This window comes from Micropterus salmoides, unplaced genomic scaffold, assembly GCF_014851395.1.
Source record: "Micropterus salmoides isolate LMB-PRFRI ecotype aquatic unplaced genomic scaffold, ASM1485139v1 Ms_hic_scaffold_7, whole genome shotgun sequence".
Lineage (NCBI taxonomy): Eukaryota > Metazoa > Chordata > Actinopteri > Centrarchiformes > Centrarchidae > Micropterus > Micropterus salmoides.
Genome location: NW_024044459.1, coordinates 139,135 through 165,258, shown reverse-complemented (window position 1 = coordinate 165,258; position 26,124 = coordinate 139,135). Strand labels below are relative to the sequence as shown.

The 26,124-nt window shown below is 43.2% G+C and overlaps 1 protein-coding gene across 2 annotated transcripts in view; it reads left to right on the top strand.

The window, feature by feature from the left end:
- LOC119891217 (tight junction protein ZO-2-like) overlaps window positions 1-24,676 on the top strand; it is a gene marked incomplete at its 3' end in the record, with an annotated part of 89,066 nt that extends 64,390 nt beyond the window's left edge. The window contains 10 exon segments of one of the 2 annotated variants that reach the window (XM_038702595.1): window positions 4,103-4,322; window positions 4,435-4,619; window positions 12,345-12,440; window positions 12,565-12,644; window positions 17,834-18,044; window positions 18,146-18,246; window positions 19,508-19,726; window positions 20,516-20,626; window positions 23,408-23,890; window positions 24,591-24,676. In XM_038702595.1, coding sequence (XP_038558523.1) covers window positions 4,103-4,322; window positions 4,435-4,619; window positions 12,345-12,440; window positions 12,565-12,644; window positions 17,834-18,044; window positions 18,146-18,246; window positions 19,508-19,726; window positions 20,516-20,626; window positions 23,408-23,890; window positions 24,591-24,676 — 1,792 coding nt within the window. 2 annotated transcript variants of the gene reach the window in all.
- Window positions 24,677-26,124: the final 1,448 nt, after the last annotated feature.

Below are 26,124 nucleotides of genomic sequence, written 5' to 3'. Positions count from 1 at the left end.
TGAACAAAATTCCTTTGCCTACCATTGTGGAGGAGGATTGTTCTAACTTAGACGCTGAGTTCACGCCGGAAGAGGTCTGTGCCACAATCCAGCCTAACGGGAAAGTGTTTTTTATGAAATTCTGGCCTGAGATTCACCCAATTTTTATGCCTGCCATTAACGGTATTTTAAAAGAAGGCATTCCCCCCTCCTGGAGATAAAAACTCCTCAGATTGTTCGTCATTTAGGCCTATTAGCCTCCTCAACGTGAACTACAAAATTGTTACACAGATACTTGCTCGGAGATTGGAAAATATCCTTCCGAAAAATAATAAACCCAGTTCAGGCAGGGTTTGTAAAATCGAGTGATGGCACAGACAATGTACGCCGTGCTCTTAATATTGATCAGTATTTTAACACTCATAAAAACCCAGCGCTGATGGTCTCCCTCGATGCCGAAAAGGCCTTTGACCGAGTGGAATGGTATTTTTTGTTTATGGTATTACAAAAAATTCAGTCTGGGCTTTAACTTCATTAATACGATTAAAACCTTCTACGCAGACCCAATAGCCACAGTTAATACTAACGGCCTGCTGTCTGATGGCTTCCCGGTGCGCAGGGGCTGCAGACAGGGGTGCCCCCTGTCACCTTTATTGTTTATATTGTTTATTGAACCTTTGGCAGAGGCCATCAGAATTAATCCTGATATATCTGGAGTTAGAATAGGTGACGAAAAACACATTATTTCCTTATTTGCAGATGATGTCCTTTTGTATCTGAATAAACCTGAGAAATCAATCTCAGCAGTTTTGGAATCGTTGGCCATATTCAGTAACTTGTCGGGTTATGAGATTAACCTTGGGAAGTCAGTCGCTACGCCCTTTAACAGGATATGTCAATACAATCTCTTTTTCAAGTGTCCAGGAGGGGTTTCAAATACTTAGGTATCTTTGTCACTCCTGACTTAAATAATCTGTTTGAAACTAATTACTCACCCCTAATTCAAATGATCAAGAACGACCTGACAAAATGGGCCTCCCTTCCAACTTCTCTCTTTGGGAGAATCACTATAAAAATGAATATTCTCCCTCGATTGACCTATGTATTACAAAATCTTTCGTGCTATCTGACCCCTGCCTTCTTTAAGTCTCTGAACTCTCATATTTCTCGCTATATTTGGAACAACAAGCACCAAAGAGTTAAATTCTCTATACTTACTAAACCAAATGATCTGGGGGGCTTGTCCCTGCCTAATCTACAACTATATTATTGGTCAGCACCACTTAAAACAATATCAGATTGGTTTATGAACAGGACAGACTCTTTATGGTTGGGTCTTGAATCCCTACTTTGCTATCCCAGAAGGCTTAATTCCCTTCCTTTTATCAATAATATGGATCAGATAAATTATCTCAAGAACAACATAATTGTTTGTAACACTTTACTGGTTTGGCAAGATGTGAAGAAATACCTGAATATTCCCCCTCTCATCTCTCTCAAATTTGACACTTCATAAGTTCTCTCTTGAGTACAGGTGGGATTCGCTTGAGACTGACAGAGCTGGAAAACATTATAGTTCTGGCCCAATCGCCCAAAGGACTGATTTCCAAGACTTGTACTTCATTAGTTTATTCTGATTCTTCATGCTATGACTCTCTGAAGCTGCTGTGGGAGCGTGATCTGGAGGTGACGATTAACCCTGCAGACTAGGAAAAGATCTGCAGCAGGCTTTTCCCTAAATGTACTTCAATCTTTATACATGAACAGAACTTTAAATTTTTTCATCGAACTTATTACACACCTGGTTGCCTCCAGAGAATGTTCCCTAACACCTCCAACTTGTTAAATGTACACAAATGTAATGTACACAAAGGTACAGTTATCCACTTGTTTTGGTCATGTGATCACATCCAGACTTTCTGGAAGGGGGTTCACTCTGTACTCCAGGAGGTTACTGGTAAACAGTTTTTGTTGACTTCTTCTTTCTGTCTACTTAACCACACCGCAGACAATCTCTTGGACAAAGGCACTTGATCTCTGTTGATAATTCTTTTGTTTTTGGCGGCTAAAAAATATATCTTGCTGCGGTGGTCAACTCCCCAGATCCCTACGGTTGACATGTGGATATCACAGATTTCTGCTCTTATTCCTCTCGAGAAGTTGACTCATGACCTTAATCACAAATCGGACAGGTTTTGGAGGATCTGGGAACCATTGAACTTTTTTCTACAGAAGCTATAGCTGGATGATGATAACTGTTTGCCCTTTTACCTATTTCATGAAAGAGCTCTTTGTTTACCTGTCTCCTGTCGTCTTTTTATTTACTTACTTATTTTATGTATATGTAGAAATATATAGCGCTTCTCTTACTGTTAGTTTGGGGTGGGACTTTTGTGTTTTGTTTTGTTGCTTATAAAAATGAAAATCCAATAAAAAAGAGTATTACAAAAAAACCCAGAAAATATCTACTGCAAACAACTTTACAACAGAGCCTTGATTTAAAAGAAAACTAGATAATGCACTCTGTGGAGCCCAGACCTCCACTGACGAGGTGTATTAAATTATGTGTGTTCAGTCTACTTTAGTGCACAACTGTAGTGAGCATGCTAATAAATTATCAGGTGATGAAGCTCAAACCCAGGATTATCAGTAATAATCACTATGGCCACCAAGTGCCAGATTTAAAGTTAATGTCGTTTATGTTTATTATTTTCATGCTAAATAAAGTTGTAGTTCTGAAGACGTGTTTTCTAGTTTGTTTTTCATACACGTAGGAGTGTTTTTTTTTAAAGTAAATTATTATATTACTAATTGTATTACAGTTGATAAGTAGATCAATATCATTATTATCAAAAGCTTTTGCTGTAATCTCCCCTATTCTTGATCTTATGTGATTTCTTTGATAGTTAACTTTATATTTGCAGCAAGATATAACTTATTAAAAAGCGTCATGACTCAATACACCTCCATGGCGGGGTGCATCAATTAATAAAAATAACTGACAACAATTTAAATGCCATGATCACCACTATCAGTACTGATCTGAGTAAATGTATCTCTTATAGCTGCTGTTGTTGATCGGCATACTGCCTGATTTTAACAGCATTGAAGTTAAGGTAAAGTTAACATTACCAGTGTGAACATATGTTTGCCACATTGGTAAATTATCTAAACACATCCCGTTAATATTCTAAAAACGTTTACTTGTCACACAATAAGTCACTTGTTTGACTTGAGGGCAGGTAATTATATTATAACATTTTCTAACCTGCCACTCTTTAATGAATTCTTTAAACAAGTCGGCATGTCTGTCGGTGAAATGCTAGTTGTTGCCTCCCTTGGTCTGAGTGGCTTTGAAACATTTTTTACAGGCGGGCTTTGTGGTGTCCATGGGCTTGCTCTCACTGTCGGCTGTCCAAAGCGACTTACAATTGCTATGCATGTCAGAGGTTGCACGCCTCTGGAGCAACTAGGGGTTAAGTGTCTTGCCGTTATTTGGACCTTAGGAGGTGAGGAGGTATTTCTGGTCATTTGCGTAGTAATTTTATTGGAGGAGTCAAGGCGGTGTATATGGCTCGTGCATGTGTGCTCAATTTGCTCTTGGTGGGAATTGTTGGGTTTCTGTAAATAACATCACAGAGTACGGTCTAGACCTGCTCTTTTATGAAAAGCTCTCTGAGATAACTGTTGTTGTGATTTGGCGCTATATAAATAAAAGTGAAATTGAATTTCTCGTTGATTGCGATGTATAAAGGAATGGTACGAAGGGTTAGGGGTTAGGGTTAACCCCTGGTTTCATACATGTGGAGATTTCTGTGCGTAGGTACTTTTCAAATTCTGTGAGGATGCCATATTTTAGTATGAAAGCTGCGCAGGGCCCCAGGTCTTTCACAGAAAGTCTGCCAATGATTTTCAAAGCCCACATCGTTTGCTGGATACCACCTCGACAACCAGCGGTGAAATGATGACATGCAGCTTTTAATTCTCCATTGCTGACTCCCCTCTTCTTTTTAATGATAATAATATATTTAATTTGTATAGCGCTTTTCACAAACTCAAAGTTGCTTTTGTACAGCTATCTTTGTCTCACTCTTTTAAATGCCTTCTTCTCTTTAATGTGTAGTCTATAATGATATCTTGGTGTCGGGGCGTGGAGACTCCTTCTTCATCCGGACCCACTTTGAGTATGAGAAGGAGACTCCACAGAGCCTGGCCTTCAGTCGAGGGGACATCTTCAAGGTGGTGGACACCCTCTATGATGGCAAGCTCGGCAACTGGCTGGCAATCCGCGTTGGCAAGGAAAAGCAGATGCTGGAGAAGGGCATCATCCCCAACAAGAGCAGGTAAGGCCATCTATCTATTGTGGCTTTTACATGAAAGTTGCAGAACTGATTTAACACACGAACATGTATATGAATAAAAAATGGATTAGTGACAGGTGTATTGTCCTGTTAGAGCGGAGCAGATGGCCAGTGTCCAGGGCTCTCATAAAGCTGTTGGGGGTGATCGAGCTGACTTCTGGCGGTTGCGAGGTCAACGTTCTGTTAAGAGGAAGGACCTGAGGAAGAGCAGAGAAAACTTGAGCAGTCAGAGCCTCGCCACCCGCTTCCCCGCATACGAACGAGTGGTGCTCCGAGAAGGTTGGTGGAACGCCTGCTCTGGATTGATTCTCTATATCTCTGTTTCTGAAAAAACAGTTGTTATTGATTTACACCTGAAACATCATGTTTGTTAACATGATGCAGGTTTTTAAAGACGTAACTCTGCAAACCTCCTCCTCCTAAGATGTTGTGGTTTGTTGCTCTTGTTTTGTTGTAAGAAAGACCAGTAACTGTCTGATCACAGTCCATTGCCAATCAGAGGTTTGAGATTCAAGACACCCTTTGAACATTTTACCCAGGGTTTATTGACTGATAAAAGATGTTCTTTTTTAGATTTAGAAATCGAGACCATCTGGATCACAGAGGTGGGTTGTATATTGTAATGTGGTTGTCCATAGGTGGATGGTTCAATAAGGAGATCCAGCCTGATCCACTTTTTTACATTTTTGACTATTCTGAAGAAATGTTTCACATAACCACCAACAAGCAATAATGGTGAACACTGTCACAGCCAAAATCATATATTTTTAGATTGGACATACTCAAATTAAAAAATGTAGAACTCATATTGAGATTTTTATCCTCTTTGAAACTTGGAGTGTTTGTATGAGCTGTATAATCTTAACACAGTAGGTTAGGCTTTGCCACTTTGCTTTGTCAATCAGAAGTAACTTTTTAGTTTCTGACAGATATACTGTATCGGCAAATATGTTTGCTAATATGTTTGTTTTTACACTGTAAAACGTTCTGCTCACTACATAGCTTGTTTGTTAAGAAAATTATATCGGCAAAATGTAGGTAATGTAATGTTAAGTGATTTTTTTAAATCCTCAAATATGGAAATTGGTATCAAATAACCTGACATGTGTCTGGTTCTGTTGAACTGACATAGCAAGATGACGCCACTCAGGGCAGCCGTGGTTTCCAGTCTACAGAGCGACTGCAACACGGAACTCTCTGTCAAAACATTGACAGTGGTTGGTGTAATGATGTGATCATTGCCACTGTTCTCACGACCTGGAATATTTACTGATAAACTGTAAACCATTCTACTCTCCCTGCGAGTTTGCTGGCTACTTTCTGCTCGGTGTTTACATTTCACCGCAGGCCAACGTGCACAACGCACAGCGCACGCTGGCCGACCAGATATTATGGTTAGAGCGGACATTCCCGGACATCTTAGTTATTGTCGGTGACTTTAACAAAGGAAACCTCAGCCAAGAACTCCCCAAATACAGTTTATAAAGTGTCCAATCAGAGAGGGGAACACTTTGGATCACTGCTACACCACAACAATAACGCCATCACCCGCGCTCCACTGGGACACTTTGACCACGCCATAGTTCACCTGATTCCTGCTTACAGACAGAAACTAAAACTGAAAACCTGTGGTGAGGACATCTAAGCAGTGGACCAGTGAAGCTGTAGAGAACCTTCAGGTGTGTTCGGACTGCATTGACTGGGATGTTTTCAGGACTGCTACTAACATTCTGGATGAGTATACAGAGGCTGTGACATCCTACATCAGTTTCTGTGAGGACAGCTGCATTCCAACACGCACCAGGGTGAGTTATAACCCTATAAGTTATAATTAATTCGAAGCTATAGTCCTGCAAATCAATAGGCCAGTACCTGCCATATTAGCCACTATCTATCGCCCACTCAAGTCTTGCAGTACTATTGGATATATCTTCACTGATGCTATCTAACTCAGTCACTGACTATAGTGCATGACTGTAGCTTTCAGCCAGGAGAAGGTGTCATCAGGTGGCGTCCAACTTTCACGGGGTGTTTCGACCCTGAACCACAACACCCTCCAGTTGGCGGGTCGGCAGTGGTGGCCAGTCACTGCCCACCTCCTCCTGGCCCCCAGCTCAACTCCTCCCTCCTACTCCAGAGCCAGCAAGACGCTCTTTCTGCTGCCTCACCCAACCTATGGACAGCTGCCTTCCTCTCCCTTCCTGCTAAACACAGAGCCGTGAGTGTCTTCCACACAGACTGCGCCGGGAAACCCCTACACCCGACCTCAACCGGGAATAGCCAGGTCTGCCACCCTTTGGCCCTACACTGCTCAACTAGGTCCTGATACTTGGTGGCTTTCCGCTCATAGGCCTCCTCGCACCCGTCCTCCCACGGGACCGTCAGTTCAATCAAGATTATCTTCCTTGCCTCCTCAGACCATAGGACCGCGTCCGGCCTCAGCGATATTTGCACAACCTGGGGGAAGACTAATCTCCTTCTCAGGTCCTCCCTCATCTCCCAGGATTGTGCTGCTTGCAAGAGGCTCTTTTTTTCCCTCTCTTGGGGGCTGGTGGTTTCTCCCCTTCTCTGACGAACTGAATGTATGTCGCCGGCCTTGTACTGGTCTGGCGCTTTTTCTGCTTCTCCCGCTCCAAGATGTCCGCCAGTTCACTGAGAACCTTGTCATGGCACCACCTGTATCTTCCTTGGCTAAGAGCTGTTTTGCATTCTGCCAATATGTGCGGCATTGTTCCCCTCCCTCCGCATAGCCTACACAACGGGTCCTCCCTCATTCCCCATCTGTGGAGGTTTGTCCAAGTTCGACGGCCCTAGACCTGCGCTTTTCTTCCTCCAGGTGTCGGACCTCAGCTTGAATCATGTCCCTCCTCTGACTTGGGTCAGCTTTACCCCATTGCTGGAAGTGGGTAGACCCGAGTCCTTGCCACCCTGCGCATGGGTTCCCGATGATGTCCTTCAGCTTCAATACGCTTTCAGCTTGCGCCACTGATGTGTCAGCCGTCCAATTGCGTTCTGATCTCGTAGTGGCGCCTGCTCTTCTGACTTTTTTCATCAGTGGAGTCTTGGTACATCATCACAACCCGGCACTTTGCCACCTTGAACTCTTCCACCACTGATGATGGTAGCTGTACCTGACCAGACCTGGTGTATAGCCCTACTGACGTGAAGCTTGGTGGAATTCCGAGCCACTTGCGAAGATGTTTGTTCACTTGCCTCTCGACTCCTTCCACTGCTGTCATAGGTACTTCATAAATTGTCAGTAACCACATGAGTCGTGGTTACAGACCGTGCTGGAAGAGCCCGGCCTTAAACTTTCCTGGCAGTCCTGACCCCTCGATCTTACTCAGCCATGCATCTTCCTGTTTCTCTGTCCTAGAAACATTGCATCTGTCGGTCAGGGATGCATCTTACCATTTCCCTAAGCACTTAATTGGGTTTTCCTCAATTGATGGAATCACCTCCCCCTGGACTCGCAAAAGGAACTTGCTGGTCACTTTCCCACTTCTGCTCACCATACTTCTTGATTTCCTTGGTTTGAACTTCATCCGAGTCCATGTTGCCACGTCATCAAGAGCCTTCAGGATCCATCTTGCTTGCACATGGGTTGAAGTTGTTATAGTAAGGTCATCCTTAAAGCCTCTAATTGGAGGTTGGCGGATGCCAGACTCCATTGTTGGCCCTCTGGATTCCTTTCCTGCAGCTGTTATGAGCAGGTTCATTCCCATGACAAACAGGATGGGGGAGATGGTACAACCTGTCACGATTCCCATTTCAAGGTCCTGCCACTGAGTTATAAACTAGGCAGTTTTGAATCGTAGTTATAATCATTCTCTGGCCATGGGGATGATAATTGTTGTCATACTGTTGTCATAAGACTTTTCTTCTCGGCTGTTCCTGCTAATGTGGCCTCAAGAACTCTGTCTAGGTCCCCATCTAGTTGGTTCCAAGCAGTATTGTTGTTAGCTTGGGGCCATCTCACTTTCTCTGACATAGGTTGAGTGCCTGATGTAGTGTTAGGAAAGTCCTTCCTGTGGCTTTGGGATGGAGCAGATGCTGAGAGGTCTCCTGTACTGTGGGGTGCTTCCTGACTGAGTCCTCCTGCGTCTCACCTTTTTAACATCCATCTGCTCCATGGCCCCCAATGTCGTTATTCTGGTTGATTTTAATATTCATATGGACAATAGTAGCAATACTCTCACAAAGGACTTCTCCTCAGCACTGGACAGCTTTGGACTACAACAGTATGTTGATTTTCCCACTCATAACAAGGTGTCGTGTAAAAAATTCAAGACGTGGGCCAGATAAGAAAGCTTGAACTTTTACCAACATTTTTATTAACAACAGGCACCAATTAGAATACAAAAGTTCCACCGGAGTGTGTCAGAGATCGGTGCAAAATAGAGCTCCATTCTGTTACCAGAACAGAGACCCGAGTCGACATGAAAACCATGTAACAACTGACTTTCACCTCCTTTTGGACCTCCTTTTATAGTTCTGTTTCTTGGCATCACATACTCTCTTGGCTCTCTTTTCTGCTGATCTGGAGCTGGGAAAGTCCCAGATGTTTGCGTGCCTCAGCCGCCACCATGACCACTGCTTTCCATCCTTTCAGCTGTTGGTGGATTTTTATAACTTTTATTTCACTATGACTGGGTGTCTCTCTTCTGTCTGTTTTCCAATCTTTCAGCACTTGGTGGATTTATATTTAACTATGATTGTTTTTGACTGCACTGCTTCTCCTCTCTGTGTCCTTTGCATGCCCTCTGCTGATCATACTATTTTAACCATAACCTGACTTTGTGGAATAAGTGCTCTGTGCTAGAAACAGGACATTCTTACTGTCATGGACTATATTGATGTATGTTTTGTAACACAATTTTCACAAAATCTGGTTCTACATTTTCCTTGGCTGGTATTTGTGGTGCTGTCTTGCTGTCTTACTGTGCTCCCTCACTCTGCTCCCAAAGCACACGTGCTTGCTTACACACACGTGCTACTGCTGAGCCTGGCCAGTTAGATACAGGAAGGCGCACACACACAGAGCTATAGAGTTTTAACACTGTGATCCTAACTTTACACTATAAAATAACACTTTAAATGATGAGAATGTAGACCACCATCGCTCTAATAATTAATGATAACAATTTAGGCTATAATGCTCTAAAATTATACACAACAAAAGGACACATCTTAGACCTCATTTGTTTCCCTGTTTTCCACAATTAATACGACCCCCGAATAATCTTCCACCCAATCTGTATTCAATTTCTCAGTGTGATAATTTTGTCATTTTTCAAAATTAAAATTGACAATATCCATGAACAGCTACCCACCTCACGTAACAGTGCACTTTATCCACCTACCTCTAATTTCAGCCCAATCTCCAACCTGCCATTTATCTCAAAAATCTTAGAAAAAACTGTTGCTGCGCAGGTCCATAATCATCTCATCAACAATAACCTCTATGAACAGTTTCAATCTGGTTTTTGGCCTCTCCACAGCACAGAAACAGCCCTAATCAAGGTCACCTACTAATGCTGCTGATGGTCTGGTCTTCTTACCATACTGATCCTTCTCGATTTAACTGCTGCCTTTGATACCATCTCTCACAACATCCACCTGGACCTACTTGTCCACCAAACCTACATCTATGCTCCCTCCGTCTTCTCTAACTGACTGCTTAGATGAAGTTAAAAACTGGTTCACTCAAAACTTCCTCAAACTTAACAGTGATAAAACTGAAATTCTCCTTGTTGGCTCCAAATCCACCCTAGAAAAATGTCCAAATTTCACTCTCCTCATTGACAATTGCACTGTCCCCTCCTCCTCCCACGTCAAGAGTCTTGGTGTCATCCTAGATAGCACACTTTCTTTTGAAAAACACATCAATAATCTTACCCGGTCTGCTTATTTCCACTCAATCGCCTTTGTCCTTTACTTACACATCATAACACTGCTACTCTCATCCACGCTCTTGTCATTTCCCGTATTGATTACTGTAACTAACTTCTCTCTGGTCTATCTCACAAGTTTATTCATAAACTCCAACTGGTCAAAAACTCTGGTGCCCGTACTATCACCAGAGCCCCAGTCTCTGAACACATTACTCCACTTCTAAAACAACTGCACTGGCTTCCTGTTAAATACCGTATTGATTTTAAAGTTCATCTTCTCACCTTCAAAGCACTCCATAATCTTGCTCATTGAACTCCTTCAGCCGTACACCCCATCCCGGGCTCTCCGATCCTCTCATTCCTCACTACTTTCCATTCCTTCTGCCTGCATGTCCACAAAGGGGCTCAGAGCCTTCAGCTATTGTGCACTTGTGAACTCCCTCCCTCTATTCATCCATACGACAGAGTCCCCGTCCTCCTTTAAAACTTTCACTCAAAACCCACTTATTTCGAAAGGCCTACCCCACATAATTCCACCTTCCACCAGCTTCATGATTTTTTAAATTGTTTTTCTCTAATCTATTTTATCTTAATCTTTAAATTGTGTCATGTTTTGATTTTCTTTGTTGTATTGCTTCCTTGAAATGTATTTTAACTGTTTTAATCTGTAAGGTGTCCTTGACTGCTATGAAAGGCGCCCACAAATAAAATGTATTAGTATAAAAATGACAAACCGTGGTTCACAGCCAAACTCAGACAGCTGAGGTTGGAAAAGGACGAGGCGTTTAGGAGTGGATACCAGGCCAGGCTTAAGGAGTCAGAGGTACAGGTTTAGCAAGGCGGTGCGAGATGCAAAACAGTTGTACTCAGAGAGACTACCAGTTCTCAAGGAAGGACTCTGTTTCTGTCTGGAGAGGCTTCAGACTATCTAGCTACAAACCTAAATCCCCCCAGTCCATGAACGACTCACGCCTTGCCAACGAGTTGAACCGATTTTACTGTCTCTTTGAAAGACAATGGGACAGACCTGACACCATCCTCTATCACACCACTGACCGGCCACAGTCCACCATCTCATCCCCCACCTCCTTCCCCTCTCTTACCATCCTGGAGAGGGACGTCAACAGACTGTTCAGGACGCAGAAACCACGCAAAGCAGCTGTGCCGGACTCTGTCTCCCCATCCACCCTGAAGCATTGCGCCGATTAGCTGTCTCCGGCACAGACCGGTCGCCCTGACATCTGTGGTTATGAAGTCCTTTGAATGCCTTGTGTTTTGTTCTGTTTCTTTCTTTCTTTCCCACCTAAAATCCATCACTGACCCACTCCTGGACCCCCAGAAGTTTGCCTACAGAGCCAAAAGGTCTGTAGATGATGCAGTAAACATGGCCCTTCACTACAACCCACCGGGATCCTGTTTGTGGATTTCAGCTTTGCTTTCAACACCATCACACCTGCTGCAGGACAAGCTCTCCCAGCTGAACGTGCCTGACTCCACCTGCAGGTGGATCACAGACTTCCTGACGGACAGGAAGCAGCATATTAAATCCCAGGACCTCAAGTAGGAGCTGAACATCACCTCCCTCACCAAGAAGGCCCAGCAGAGGATGTACTTCCTGCGGCAGCTGAAGAAGTTCAGCCTGCCAGAGACAATGATGGTGCACTTGTACACCGCCATCATTGAGTCCATCCTCACCTCCACCATCACCATCTGGTACGCTGCTGCCACTGACAAGGATATTGTCAGGCGGCAGCGCATCATTCGCTCTGCAGAGAAGGTGATTGATTGTCACCTTCCATCTCTTCAGGACTCTGAGGCGTGCAGGAAAGATTGTGGCTGACCCCTCCCTCCCTGGACATAAACTGTTTCAGACTCTCCCCTCTGGCAGGAGGCTGCGGTCCATCAGGATTAAAACCTCTCTCCACAGAAACAGTTTCTTTCCAATTGCAGTGTGCTTCCTCAACAAGGCCCGGGTCTTGACTTAGACTTAAGTAGAACACACTTGAAACTGTGTGGTGTCCCTAGGTCTCCAGAACTGGCCAACAACATGTAAATAATGTAAATGTGATCAACTGTGAGCAACTCTGTAATCATCAGTGTGTCGTTGCAGCTGGTTTCCGGCGTCCTGTGGTGCTGTTCGGCCCCATCGCTGATGCTGCTACTGACAAACTGGCCTCTGAGATGCCCGACCTGTTTGTTGTTGCCAGTGAGTCCCTGCCAGCCTCTTGCTGTCCATGTGTTTGTGTGTGCACATTTCCCTTCCTAAGTGAATAGATGTCCTAGGATTACTTCTAAATGACCTTTCCATTGTTTCTGTGTTCTCATGTTAGAAACCGAGCCGAAAGACGCCGGCTCTGAGAAGTCCTCAGGAGTCGTTCGCCTCAACACTATACGCCAAATTATCGAGCAGGTGCCTACTCATACACTTACAAACACACAACAAAAACTTAACCATAACCCCCCCTTCCTGTGAGTAATGAACTGATCAGAGCATAAACTGATCTTGCAGGTTTTTAAACATGTAATCCAAACATCACATCCATCAATGTATGTGATATGGCTCACACACGCTACACTTAAAGCCGGACTACATGGGCGCTAAGGTGTTTCTTTGGAAAACAAATATTCACGCAATTAAAGCTGTGGTTGTCAACCTTTTTTCGCCCAGCGCCGCCCTATCCATTATCCAGGTCCCTCGCTACCCCCCCATTCAAAGAGATGTTGGCTATACCCTGAATATTGTTGATTATTAGGGATCCAAGCAGTGAAGCTGCTGGAGTTTCTTTCTTTCTTCCTTTCTTCCTTTCTTCCTTTCTTCCTTCCTTCCTTCCTTCCTTCCTTCCTTCCTTCCTTCCTTCTAAAAGTGTTTGGGCAGCAAAAACTGCTGCAAGAAAACTCAACCAAAATTGGCAGGTGGGCTGCAAATTCCACCCACTACTCAGGCAAACAAAATGGCTCCCTTAGACCTCATGGTGACTTCTTTCATCATTCTAATCTCTGGATTCATCTGCATTTTTGCTCCAATGGTCTTCTTTTTATCTCTTTTCTTTAAAACCTACTTTTGTCAACTCGTCCCAGACGCTTTCGACAGTCGACCTGAAACTTTGGCAGGATCATCTACGGATATCGCTGATCAAAAGTTATCAAAAGAATTTATTTTATTGTTTTCATAAATTTTTACTTTTGTGTCTTCATGTACAGTTTTACATAAATGCCATAAATCAAAATTTGCTTAAGCTATTGTCACCAAACTTGACGAGTCTGCTCAGATGCTCGGTCCGAGCTTCGCTGAGCTGTCCTGGGATATTCTTCCACTAGGCTAGGCAAGGCAAGTTTATTTGTATAGCACATTTCAACAACAAGGTAATTCAAAGTGCTTTACATCAAACATAAAAGCAACAGGGAAATATAAAAAAGTTTAAAAGCAACATAGGGAAATTGAAAAAATACACATTAAAAAATAATAAGGTACAGTGCAGGGGTTATCAGGGTTAAAAGAGTTAAATGGAAAGTAAAAACAGGCTGAGGGGTTGAGCAAATAATTGAGTTACAATTATTTTGAAAAGAGAATAAACAGATGTACACTTAATCTACTCTCTCTAGCTAGGCCACTTTGATCCAGTTATACGCTGGACCCACCTGCGCGTTTACAGGTGGACAGAGGTTCCTGCAAATCACTCAGGCACGAGATTTAAGACCACTTCCTTCACTCTGTTCAGTCTCACTCTCATTATCTTTTCACTCAACTACCTACTCATTTCTCACCGTGTAAATATTTAATTAAAAGCAATGGTAAAAAGAAAAGTCTTCAGTCTTAATTTAAAAGAACTGACAGTTTCAGCAGACCTGCAGTTATCTGGGAGTTTGTTCCAGATATACGGAGCATAATAACTGAACGCTGCTTCTCCTTGTTTAGTTTTGACTCTGGGGACAGAAAGCAGACCTGCCCCAGACGACCTGAGAGGTCTGGATGGTTCGTAATGAAACCATTTAGTGCTTTATAAACTAACAGCAGGATTTTGAAATCAATTCTTTGAACTACAGGAAGCCAATGTAAAGACCTCAGAACTGGAGTGATGGGATCCACCTTTTTGGTCTTAGTGAGGACTCGAGCAGCAGCGTTCTGAATCAGCTGCAGCTGTCTGATGGATTTCTTAGGGAGCCCTGTAAGGACACCATTACAGTAGTCGAGTTAACTGAAGATAAATGCATGGATAAGGTTTTCCAGGTCCTGCTGAGACATAAGTCCTCTAATCCGTGAGATATTATTCAGGTTTTAGTAGGCTCACTTTGTAATTGTCTTAATGTGGCTCCTCAAATTCAGGTCTGAGTCCATGACTACACCAAGATTTCTGGCTTGATTTGGGATGGAGAAGGCTACCAGCACACTAGGAGGTTATTCAGGGTCCTGCAATAATGGTGAAAATGTGTTGCACACACGGTTGTTGGGGAGGTTTGTTGCTAACTCTCCCTTTCGCAGCTGTCCACGGCTGTGTCCTACTAAGAACAGGGGTTGAAGAGGCGCTCTGCCTGGATGATAATGTAGGCCAGCCAGTCGCATCACAAATCTCAGGGCGCTGGGTTCTGCCTGTTACTCGTCCTCCCATTTCCCCAAGAAATGATTTACTCTTAGGCTTTGCACCAAGAGCGTTCCAGGGAGGACTCCCACTCCCAGATTTATTACCCAGTACACAGGCCTCCTGCTTCTTGGTAGTCATGTTGGTGCTAATTAGCCGTGTGTTAGCATGCTCTTGTCCACTGTTTTGGGTCCACGGTAAAGTGGTGTCATTCCCACATAGTCCATTCACTTCCACATTCACTTCTAATCTGTGGTTCTTGGTTTCCAGCTCTACAATTTTCTGTAGAAGTTTGTAGAAGTCGGTGGAGAAGGGGGGCATCTTGTTGCTAATTAGCATTAATTATAACTCCAGTCACTGCAGTACAGGCTAGTGCTATTGATAGGCCGCAATCGTGTAGTACTAAGATCATAAAAGTTTTTAAAGTAAGACCCAACTTTATCTGACAGTCCCAGTGATTTAAAAGTATCCAAGAGCTGCTGATTTCTAGCAGAAAAAAAGAGTTTAAGCAGAAGAATGCAAGCAGAGGCAAGAGCAAGTAGCAAAGTGTCTGCACTGTAAGAAAGCAGGAAGCACTAGGGGGCACTACATTTACAAAAAGTTTATACCTCATAATTCGTTGCACAGATTCATAGAATTAGGGATCCAAGCAGCGAAGCCACAATGGGGTTGTGCAGATTTTAGAGAGACTAAGATCTCGTGACACTGTCTTCTTATTTTTCGCTTTAACTTTAAACCTTGGAAACACAAAATGTCGCAGGTGGGTTGAACATTTCACCCAGTAGTCAGGGACATATAATAACACTCTCTGATCTCAAGGTGATGCTGTAAAAATCAAGTTTGTGTTTCTGCAACTATATCAAAAATCTAATTATTTGATCACTTTAATCTCTCAAGTCATCTGCGTCTGTTCTTCTCTGAAAATGTCACATGTTGCATTTTTCATGACTTGCTTGGATCCCAATCATTGCCGCTTGCGGCTGTATTTATTATTACTGTTGTTGTCGTTACTATTGTTATTAAAAAAACATGAATGACTTTTCCAGGGGAAAAAAAGCCATGTGAACAGTAATTATATTTGTATTTATAAATTTTCTTGAATGGGGCACTTCCCAAGATTTTGAGCATTAAAGACTTAATTTCCTGCATTCTGGTGAAAATTTCTGCCTTTTCTACACCAATTTATGGTGGAAATGTTTTTATTTATATAAAGGGAAACACAAAATTCAGGTGGCAGGTGACAATTCAAAATAGAATAGAATGTAGCAAGACAATGCTTTTTAATATATTTCTCCTGTAGATCATAACAAGGCGTTCACGGTGTAATCCTCAGAGAAATGTTTTTAAGAGAAAGACATTTTTCCAAGGTAATACCAAGAAGAGTGTCCATTTACCAGAGTTTACACAGTAAACGCCATGTGGGTGAAATTTTACAGACAATACTCTGACTTCCTGTTCCCGTGAAGGTAGCACGGAGCTGCGCCACAGGAAGCTGACAGAAACACTGAAAAGAAGAGTTACGATACACACTGTCTCGTCCAGTCGCAGTGCCATGCAGGTTTTTTTGCAAGTAGTTGAAAGTTTATACCCGTATTGTTGTTGATCTGAAAGTTGCTACAGAGTTAAGTAACTCGGTGTACAGAGACAGTATACTATTTCACGCACAAACCAGGTAACTAGTTTAGGTTTATTAACTACAAACTAGACTCACAACGACTACTTAATACAGAACTACTGAACAAAAAAATACAATCATGAATTGCTAGGACAAAGGCTAAGAATGATAGACTAAATGCAACCTTTAATGAACACACTGAATACGGCATGAACAATCACTCCATTGATGATTAACCAAATTATTAATATGGTAATAGAGAAGGTTTATTGATAAGCAAGCACGATATCTTAAACAAGTGTACTGGAACGCATAAGTGGAAACCCAGAGACATGTAGAAGGTACCTTTTTAAAGGTTAAGTGAGTAATATTTCTGTGATGTGCAGTGGATAAGACACATGCCTTTGAGTGAGAGACCCGGGTTCAGTTCCCCACTGTGACACGTCCACCATTGTGTCCCTGAGCAAGACACTTATTGTAACCCCTAGTTGCTCCAGAGGCGTGTGACCTCTGACATATAGCAATTGTAAGTCGCTTTGGATAAAAGCTAAATGAATAAATGTGACAGAAATGCAATATAATATCCATGACTATATTTTCAGTGGTGTATAAAGACCTTACAAAATGAGCTGTTATGTTTTTATTACCTTAGAATGAGCCATTTCTATCTACATAACTGCAGGTCCCTCTTACATGGATGTCGGCATGTTGCACCGCCATGTTTCTACAGTAGCCCAAAATGGACAAACAGTGCTACAGAGCGTGTTTTGTCACTACGTTCTTCTTGTAGTATTCTGGCAGTGTAGACGCTCATCACTACACTGAATATGTACGTTCGAAGAAGAAGTAGTAATAATGTTGGGAGAATTGTTTTTTTCCCTCTTCTACAATTTAATTATAAAGCGAAATCACTCACAATTAAACAGTGTGTGTGTTCTGGTGTTTGATCTGCATCCATCAACCTACGGGCACTTTTTGATTTCCCTGTATCTCCGGGCAGAATACATTTAGGGGAATCACGTTTTCTGACGGCTCTTTCAGAGGTGTGTCAAGCAGGCTACAGACTCTTTTAATGTCTTTAAGAATTTTTTAAAGTTAAAGCTCTCAATTCAACTCAAAATAAAGCATTGCTGCCAAAAACATTCTTGCGCTTTTATTTTACAGGGAAAACCACAAAAGAGGAAGTGATTATGAGAGTAATATAGTATTTAAGTTAAAGAGTGGGAGATTTGTCAGGCCATTAGTTGTAAATAAAATCAGCAAAAGTATCAAGACATAAAGTAACCTAAAATATGGATAAAATGAACCCATTCCAGAATGAAGAGAAGTTCTGCACTGTCAGACAATCCACAGCTTCATTAGCAATGTTCACCATGACCTTGTATCCCTGTTCCTCACACCACACAGGACAAGCACGCCCTGCTGGATGTGACTCCCAAGGCAGTGGACACCCTAAACTACACCCAGTGGTACCCCATTGTCATCTTCTTCAACCCAGACAGCAAGCACGGCATCAAGGCCATGAGACAGAGGGTCATCCCCAACTCCAACCGTAGCGCCCGCAAACTCTATGAACAGGCCATCAAACTGAGGAAGTCCTGCTCTCACTTATTCACTGGTACAGTCAACACACATACAGAGATTCAGCCAGGTGTCTGTAGCTGTATATTTGCCCTCATTTGAGTGTGTATGCTGAGGTTGGATGGTTTTGTCGTCCAGCCACCATCGATCTGACCTCAGCCAACGATGCCTGGTACGGCAGCGTCAAGGACTCCATCAGAGAGCAGCAGATGCAAGCCGTCTGGGTTTCTGATGGCAAGGTAACCACACACACACAAACACACACACATGTTTATCTCACAGGCTTCCCTGTGTACTTCAGTCAGGGAGTATCAAGGAAGTGAATCCCCCGTAGAGCATGTTTTCAATTATACTGATGGGTGTTTTCATTATTTTGTCCACCCAGTTGTATCAATGAGGGTAGGTAAATAACAGAAGCACAAAATCATAATACAGTTGAATCAACATGTCTCTGCAGGGGGTTTCAAACCTACCTTGTTTGGTCCGGACTTTTGGATGCAAAACCTAAATTACAGACATAAACCTCCAACCAGACGGAATTTGGTTGGACAAAAAGAGGCAGACTCAGTCCGAACCATGGTTCTGTTTGTTTCTAGCGTGACAGCACTTTTTGGATGGTTCAGACTTTTAGTTCATTTACAGGAAGTTTTGTGGTTCCCGGGTAAACCGGAAACAAAGAGATGCACGGAGAAATGCGTTGAAATAAGGACACAATTGTAAATGGAATGTGGCAGCTCATCTTTTGAAAACAGACGGCCACTATGGAAGCACACTGCCTCATCTCTACCTCTCTCCCCAAACGGAGGTGCAGAAGGATCGCTTGCTGTCTTCTCCTCCTTTCCCGCTGGCGATGATATAATGTGGGCCTGCAGGTAGTTATGTCATTATAATAACAATATAGTGGCAATGATATGCATCTGTTCATTCATTCTTGTCAAAGCTACCCGCCGAACTGTGACAACACTCTGACATCAGACGCACGTCCGTCAACAAACTAATCAATGTCAAGTATAGGGAGACGCAGCCCACATAGATGATGACGACAGGCTGCAGGTCTGTCATGTAAAGTCCTTTAGTGCGGTCGCAGATTGGCAGTGTGAAACCAAACCAAAACTAACCGAATGGATCAAAATGGATCAAAACATGAACGTTGGTTGGGACCTTGGTGCGGACTTAAAGGTGTGAAAGGGCCCTAAAACAGTTTCATCACATCCTGAACATGGAGGATTTATTAGTGCATTTGTTGCAGCTAGGTACTTTGTTCCTATTCAGTCTCATTCGTCTATAGTGGACTGTTATAGTCCTTTCTCTCTGTCACCTTCATAGCAGCCACGTGAGTGTGCACTCTGCACATGTTAACTGTGTGTCTTCCTACTTCCTGCCATCAGTGCTCTACAGCTCGGCTCTGTTTGTCTTTCTTTCTTCTCTCTTGTTCTCGTGCTATCCGTCTGTCCATCCTTCCTTCCTGTACACCCAAGATCCACCATGTGTCTCTTCTAGCTGGAGGGAGTAGAGAGTGATCTGGACTGCCAGGATGTGGAGCGTCTGTCCTTCCTGTCCGCCATGTCCACCGACTACCTCAGCATGGACAGCCGGCTGACCTCCGACCTGGATGACACCGCCGATGAGGGCGGGGCCTACACCGACAATGAGCCCGATGTGGAGACGATGCACATCTCCGCCATCAGCCGCTCGTCTGAACCTGTCACAGCTGAGGAGGTCAGGGTCAAACACACACACACACTTCCATACAGCTAGTGTGCAACAAAATCCGTTTTTAACTTTGATTTCTTCAGGGAGCGGCCTCCGTGCTGCTCACTGTTCTGCTGTGCAGCAACCTCTGCCCCTGAAAATGTCTTGTATCAATGACAAAATTCTCCCTGTCTTTAAAAGTAATAGTGAAGAGAAGCTTTTTACTGAGATTATCTTCAGCCTAATCTACTCAGAGCTCAGGGTTAGTCACAGTTTGTTAAACCTGCTTTCTGAAACAGGGCTGTCGGTGTGAGTGTGTGTGAATGATTACTTTCTGTTGGCATGGTAGCCTCTGACATCAGTGTGTGAATGAGCCGCTTTGACTGATTTAAATGTTTAGTTTTGGAAAGTCAAAACTTTAATTGCGTCTAACTTTTGAGACAGGGTATCTGGGACAAATGTTTGGAACATCTTTCTAAAGAAGGTTGATCTGAAAAATGACCAAGGAGCAACAGTGTAAGATCAAACCCCCTGGTCTCCCCACCCACCCCTAGCCCATGTCCCTTTCCTTCTTATTTACCCCGTACCTCCCCGGGGCTGGACAGACGCAGAGAAACACATCAAATAAACATGTAAAACAAAAGAACAATAGCAGAACAAATACTTCTAATTCATCATCACCATCATAAAAATGCAGCTGTAATCCAAATATTTGAATACCAAATGCACACCAACCCCTATCACTGTCCACCCATCCATCCATGGACCTGTCCTGTGAACTAAAGTATAAATGTGTACAACAATGTGTGTATGTAGATCTTACGCAGGTACAGTCCAGACATCAGAAGTCGCATGAGGAAAATCAGCAGCAGCCAGGAAGTCCTCAACAGGTCCAGCCCTCCACCTGTCTTCTTACCAGACAGCAAGGTGAGGGGCACAGTCACTATATCTGTACTTTAATGACCCCCTACCTCTGGAAACACTGTTATAGTGTTATGGTAATGTCTGATCTGCAACTCACTTATCATCTGCAGGAACTCATCGAGGTCATGACGAACCATACTCTTTGTTTTCCTGCTTTAGAAGCAGTGCACTTTGTGTCACAGCGTTGGTGACAGAAGAATGTAGACCAGATTTCCTTTCTCATATGGAACCTTATATATCGCACACAAATAAAAGAAATCAGAGATACCATAAGATTGCTTACAGGGGATATTATACATGTCACTAGCATACTGCCTGTTCAAGTGTACAGAACAGTTCAGCATCATCAGCCAGTCTCCACAAACAAATGTTTTGTTAAACATTGTTCCCCAGTGGCAAACAGTAAGTATGACAACTTCTAACCTTCACATACAGCAGCTCTTTCCCTCCATCCAAAGGAACAAACTGCCCTTCCCTCTGAGGAGAAACCAATCTCACTGCAGTTCGGATTCCTCCAACGGACAGCAGCTTGTTGGACCAGATGGGTACCTAAAATCCCCCTCAGTTGTTGGTACATGGTGTGTAGCAGTGATCTTCTACCTTCATTCCAACAACACAGTACAGCAGCTGATATAGATGCTCACTGTTTGGCTAGAATGAAAATCGTCCCCTTCAGTTCTGTAACCACCACATGTTCTAGTGCTTTCCTCTTTCAAAGACAGAACTTTCAAGTCTGGTGTTTGAGGAATCCCACATTTTGTGTTTTTCACATGAGAAAATGAGAAAAAGGATTACAAACTGAAAAAATGCTGTGTAACATCAAAGAAAACCGATGACAATATAAACTACAACTCTTCCATCTATCCTACAACTGCTGACTTCACTCAGCCTCCAAACAGCACACAAATCTGATGAGGTCCGTGCTGCTTCAGCTTTTCAATGGTGTATATCTAAAACATAAAATACAGTGGAAGCACAAGAAAAAGCCTTGAGCCAGGGACTCACAAGGTGCTTAAAAGTTCGGATTATGTTATGGCCCATGTTATAAGATGTTTGATTGATTGATTGAAGCAGATCCCGTCATTAACTACCATTCACATTTTAAAGGTTCAGTGTGTAAGTTTTAGTGGCATCTAGTAGTGAGAGTTGCGAATTGCACCCCCCTCCCCTATCCAAGTGAGTAGTATAGCTACGGTGCCTGAAACAGGACAAAAGATGTCATCTGTGAGACAGCAGAGAGTTGCCAGTCAAGAAATCAGATTTCTTTACATTGATATATTAACTAATTATATTTACTTGATTATTCAGTAAAACCATATATTATGTTATGTATTGTGAATATTATTGTTATTTGTTCATTAAACAACAGCCACATCTAGAAATGAAATGTTCCAGGATGTCTCATCCTCCTGTAATACATTACTTTACAACTTCAGAGGGCTGGCTCATCTGGACTAACATACAAAGAAAATGAAGAACATCTCAAACACTATTCACTACTCGCCACTGGAAGATAACAGGACAATGTAAGCCTCTGTTTCTGCACCACAGTCCATTATAAACCACATAATACATGAAGTTTACAAAGGCATTGGCTGGTGAGGATCAAGGCTCCTCTCACTTTGCTTAATTAATCACATAACAATCTGAAAATCTTACCAAAATCTCTTTTTTTTTTAAATTTAATGTAGTGACGGCATCTACGCTGCCGGAATTATACAAGCAGAAGAAGAACAAAGTGACGAAACACGCTTTGTAGCGCTGTTTGTCCGTTGTCGGCTATTGTAGAACCATGACAACAAAATACGGCGACCTCCATAAAGGGGGCTGCCCGCAGTTATGTAGATAGAAATGGTTCATTCTAAGGTAATAAAAACATAACAGTTCATTATGTAAGGTCTTTCTACACCACTGAAAACATAGTTATAGATGTTATATTGCATTTCAGTCAATAGATCCTCAGAAATATTACACACTGGACCTTTAATGTTCACTTTAAATTTGAGCATAAAATACAAAATTGCAAAGAGAATGTGCTGGCTGTACGAACTTAACTTAATAGGAATATTTTCAGTGGTTCAGTCAGAAGTTCCTGGAAGCTCTAACATTGCTAATGTGGAGAGGAGCATGTGGAATCACGCTCGCCATACTGGAAGTCTAGACAACAGGAGCTGCAAACACCTGACTGCACTTCTTCCCATACCCCTGCCTTGCCATCTTACTAGCACCAACAGATGCAGCTATTTCTTTTATCCATTCTTTTATTTTCAGTCATTTTTTCAGGTTCTTTTCCCCAGTTTAGTTTTCCTGCTCCTCCTATAAGATCCCAAGGTGTTATGAAAAAGTGGCTCCAGACAGTTCATTCATGTAGAAGTCTAGAGGGACTCTCCACTATAAATAAAGAGACCCGTTATTGGCATGTTTCTGTCATCATAAACAAAGGTCTAGACAGCCAAGCTCTATTTTTTCCTGCCATTGGAACCTCATGCTCAGGTAAACAATTTATTTGCCCCAACTAGCTGATAGAAATCCACCTATTGCATTCTATTTGTTGCGACATTTCTAACATTCCATCCACGTGAAGCGCAAATTTGAACCAAATATACAGAAAATCGACAAAAGAAAATGCAATCATTGGGGGCACTGATTGTCCAGTCAGGGGCCATTAAAGCATGCAAGGGAAATATGGCACTCATGTTCGTTTGTCATAAAAGGCTTTTCCTCCAAAATATCCACGCACTGTTAGTATCTGTTCTGGCTCTAATTCTTCCCCTCCTTGGTCAGGTGAAACTGTCTTTGAAGGACAATCCAGTCCTCCTATCAGGCTCCATCAACCCACACCATCACCACCGTCAACACCACCCTCCAACCCCCAGCTCCAGCCAAAGTTACGATTCTCCCTCCAGCAGCAGCCCCGCCAGCAGCAACCATGACCCTCCACTCCCCACCTCCCATTCAGCTGTGTCCTCTGGCCGACTACCCCCACCTCCAGCTCACCACTTCAACTCCTGTGGCAAACTTCGGCCCCTGGGAGCGCCCAAGCCCAGCAGCTGCGGGAGCACAGCAGAGGCTGCGGTTCACTCACCCGTGGCTCTGCCCAGTGCGACCGTGGCAGCCTGTAGGCAACAGGAGGTGGCAGCAAAGGACAACCCTGCAGAGGATCCGGCCATGAAGTCCTTCCTGGGGAAAATCAAGGCTTTCGAGAAGATGGATCATTTCGCCCGAGTCCAAAGGATGCTGGAAGTGCAGGAGGCGCAGAATGCCAGGGTGGGCATAGCTCAGTTTTCCCATTGTTCAGCTGAGGTGTATTACACACAGCAGAAATCAGGGACACTTCACATCTGTAGGATTTTACAGATTGGTCACTTTCTATGCCTCTTTTTTAATGGTGCAATTACAGTAGCCAGCACTAATTACAAAGTGTGTAAGAGCACATCTCAGCACACGTTATTGTTGTTCATGCAAGTCCAGCACAGTAACATCTGGGATGAGGTCTGGAGTACATTTTTATAATTAAAGCTATAATAAGGTATGGCAGATTAGTAAATTTAATTGAAGGACTACTCTGCTGTGGAGCCCCCAGATTCCCAGAAGAGGAGATGATGATTACAGCACAACAGGATCCATACCTGTAGATTTTTTCATTCTTCAGCCACCATCACTTGAGGCTCAGCTCTATACAACTTATTTCACACGTGCGTCAGTGATGTCTAACACCTGGAAACACATACATGTGTAAAATACAATTCCCTTTTAAAACCATGTTGTCCAGACCTCATCCTCCCAGGTCTGGTCTCACTAATGTCTCACTGATGTCTGCCAGACACTAATTTGAGCTTCAGCTGAAGCTTAACATGTTTTACTGAGACTTATGACAGAATTTGAATTAGTTTGGATACTGCTCATAACAGACTTTAATCAATCCCTGTCAAATAAACATTAAATAAATAAACTAATCTGTTTCCAGTTGGAAATTGCTCAGAAGCACCCAGACATCTATGCTGTTCCTCTGAAGACAGCCAAGCTGGATCACAATCGCCTACAGCCCATCAGGTAGGATCACTACTGCCAAACGACTGTTTCCAAGCTCGGCTGTGAGTGTGTTTGTCAGCGTGTTTGTGTCTCTACAAGATATCACTGAAAGGCCAGCTGGAGAGGCTTGGATTGTCAGGGACTGTCCTGCTGCACATTGAGGGATCATAAATGAATTTCAGGCGCACACGTTCAGCCTAACCTCTATATAAAGTGCTTTAGATCATTTGGAAAACAGGTTTGGTGGGTTTGTTTCTAAACCGTCTGATCGTCTGGCTGCTCATTTTTCTTGATCTATTACTTTGCTTTAGCACTTATCACTTTAGTCACTGAGTTCCCAGATCTCAGCAGTTAACTGAATAGTACAATGACATCACTACTAAGGGTGCTCCGATCGATCGGTCAGCCATGGTAATCGGCCGATTATGGCTTTAACTAGTTTGATCGGTGGTCGCTAAAAAGGCCGATCAGATGCAATATTCATCAGACAAATGGTCTTGCTCATCTCATACTCATGCCGCCTGCTACCAGAGTTTGTCTTCACCCAGAGCGCATCAGGCACAGAGAGAGACTGATCCTTCGGTGTGAGTTTTTGATGCAGAGAGGCGCCACTCAATCAGCTGACTGCCTCTTGCTCTCTCTTCATTTTAAAAGGAAAACGCAGACCTTTTGCTGTGTTTCCACCTCCCAGATTAAAGATGTTTGTTTGAAAACGCTGCTGACCCCTTGGGCAAAAACAGAGGACTTTATAAAATGATTACACACGTTCACATTTGGCTTTGTGAGTCGGTCTTATCAGTCATGCAAAGCAAAACACGATGCTACTGACAGAGTTTTCGTTTGGTATTTTTATGAACATATACGTACTGTGTAAATAACACTTTTACTGTGCATGTTGCCGTAGTTACTTTGTGATGACTCCCAGTCTGTTTCCCGCCGCCACCGTCTCTTTGTACGCCCGTGTTAAGTAACCGTTCCACTTTGTTGTCGGTCAATGCAAAAAAGGTCTGTATTAATTTTTTCTTTCGCCAAATGTTCTGCAACTGCGGAGTAGACCATCTGCTTCATGTTTACACGGGCTTGCACATGCTCAGTGTACCTGAACGGCCACTAGATTAATATAGACAGAGATCAACTCTGATAGGCAGCTCAAACGCTGCTGTGGATGGAGAAGATGGTATTCGTTATCAAAATGTTTAACAAAGCATAGTGGTGTGGATGTAGCCTCACATTACCCTGCTCTTCTCTCTGCTCTTCTCTGCTCTTCTCTCTGCTCCTCTCTCTGCTCCTCTCTGCTCTTCTCTCTGCTTCTCTCTGCTTCTCTCTCTGCTCTTCTCTCTGCTTCTCTCTGCTCTTCTCTTCTCTCTGCTCCTCTCTGCTCTTCTCTCTGCTCTTCTCTCTGCTCCTCTCTGCTCCTCTCTGCTCTTCTCTCTGCTTCTCTCTGCTCTTCTCCTCTCTCTGCTCCTCTC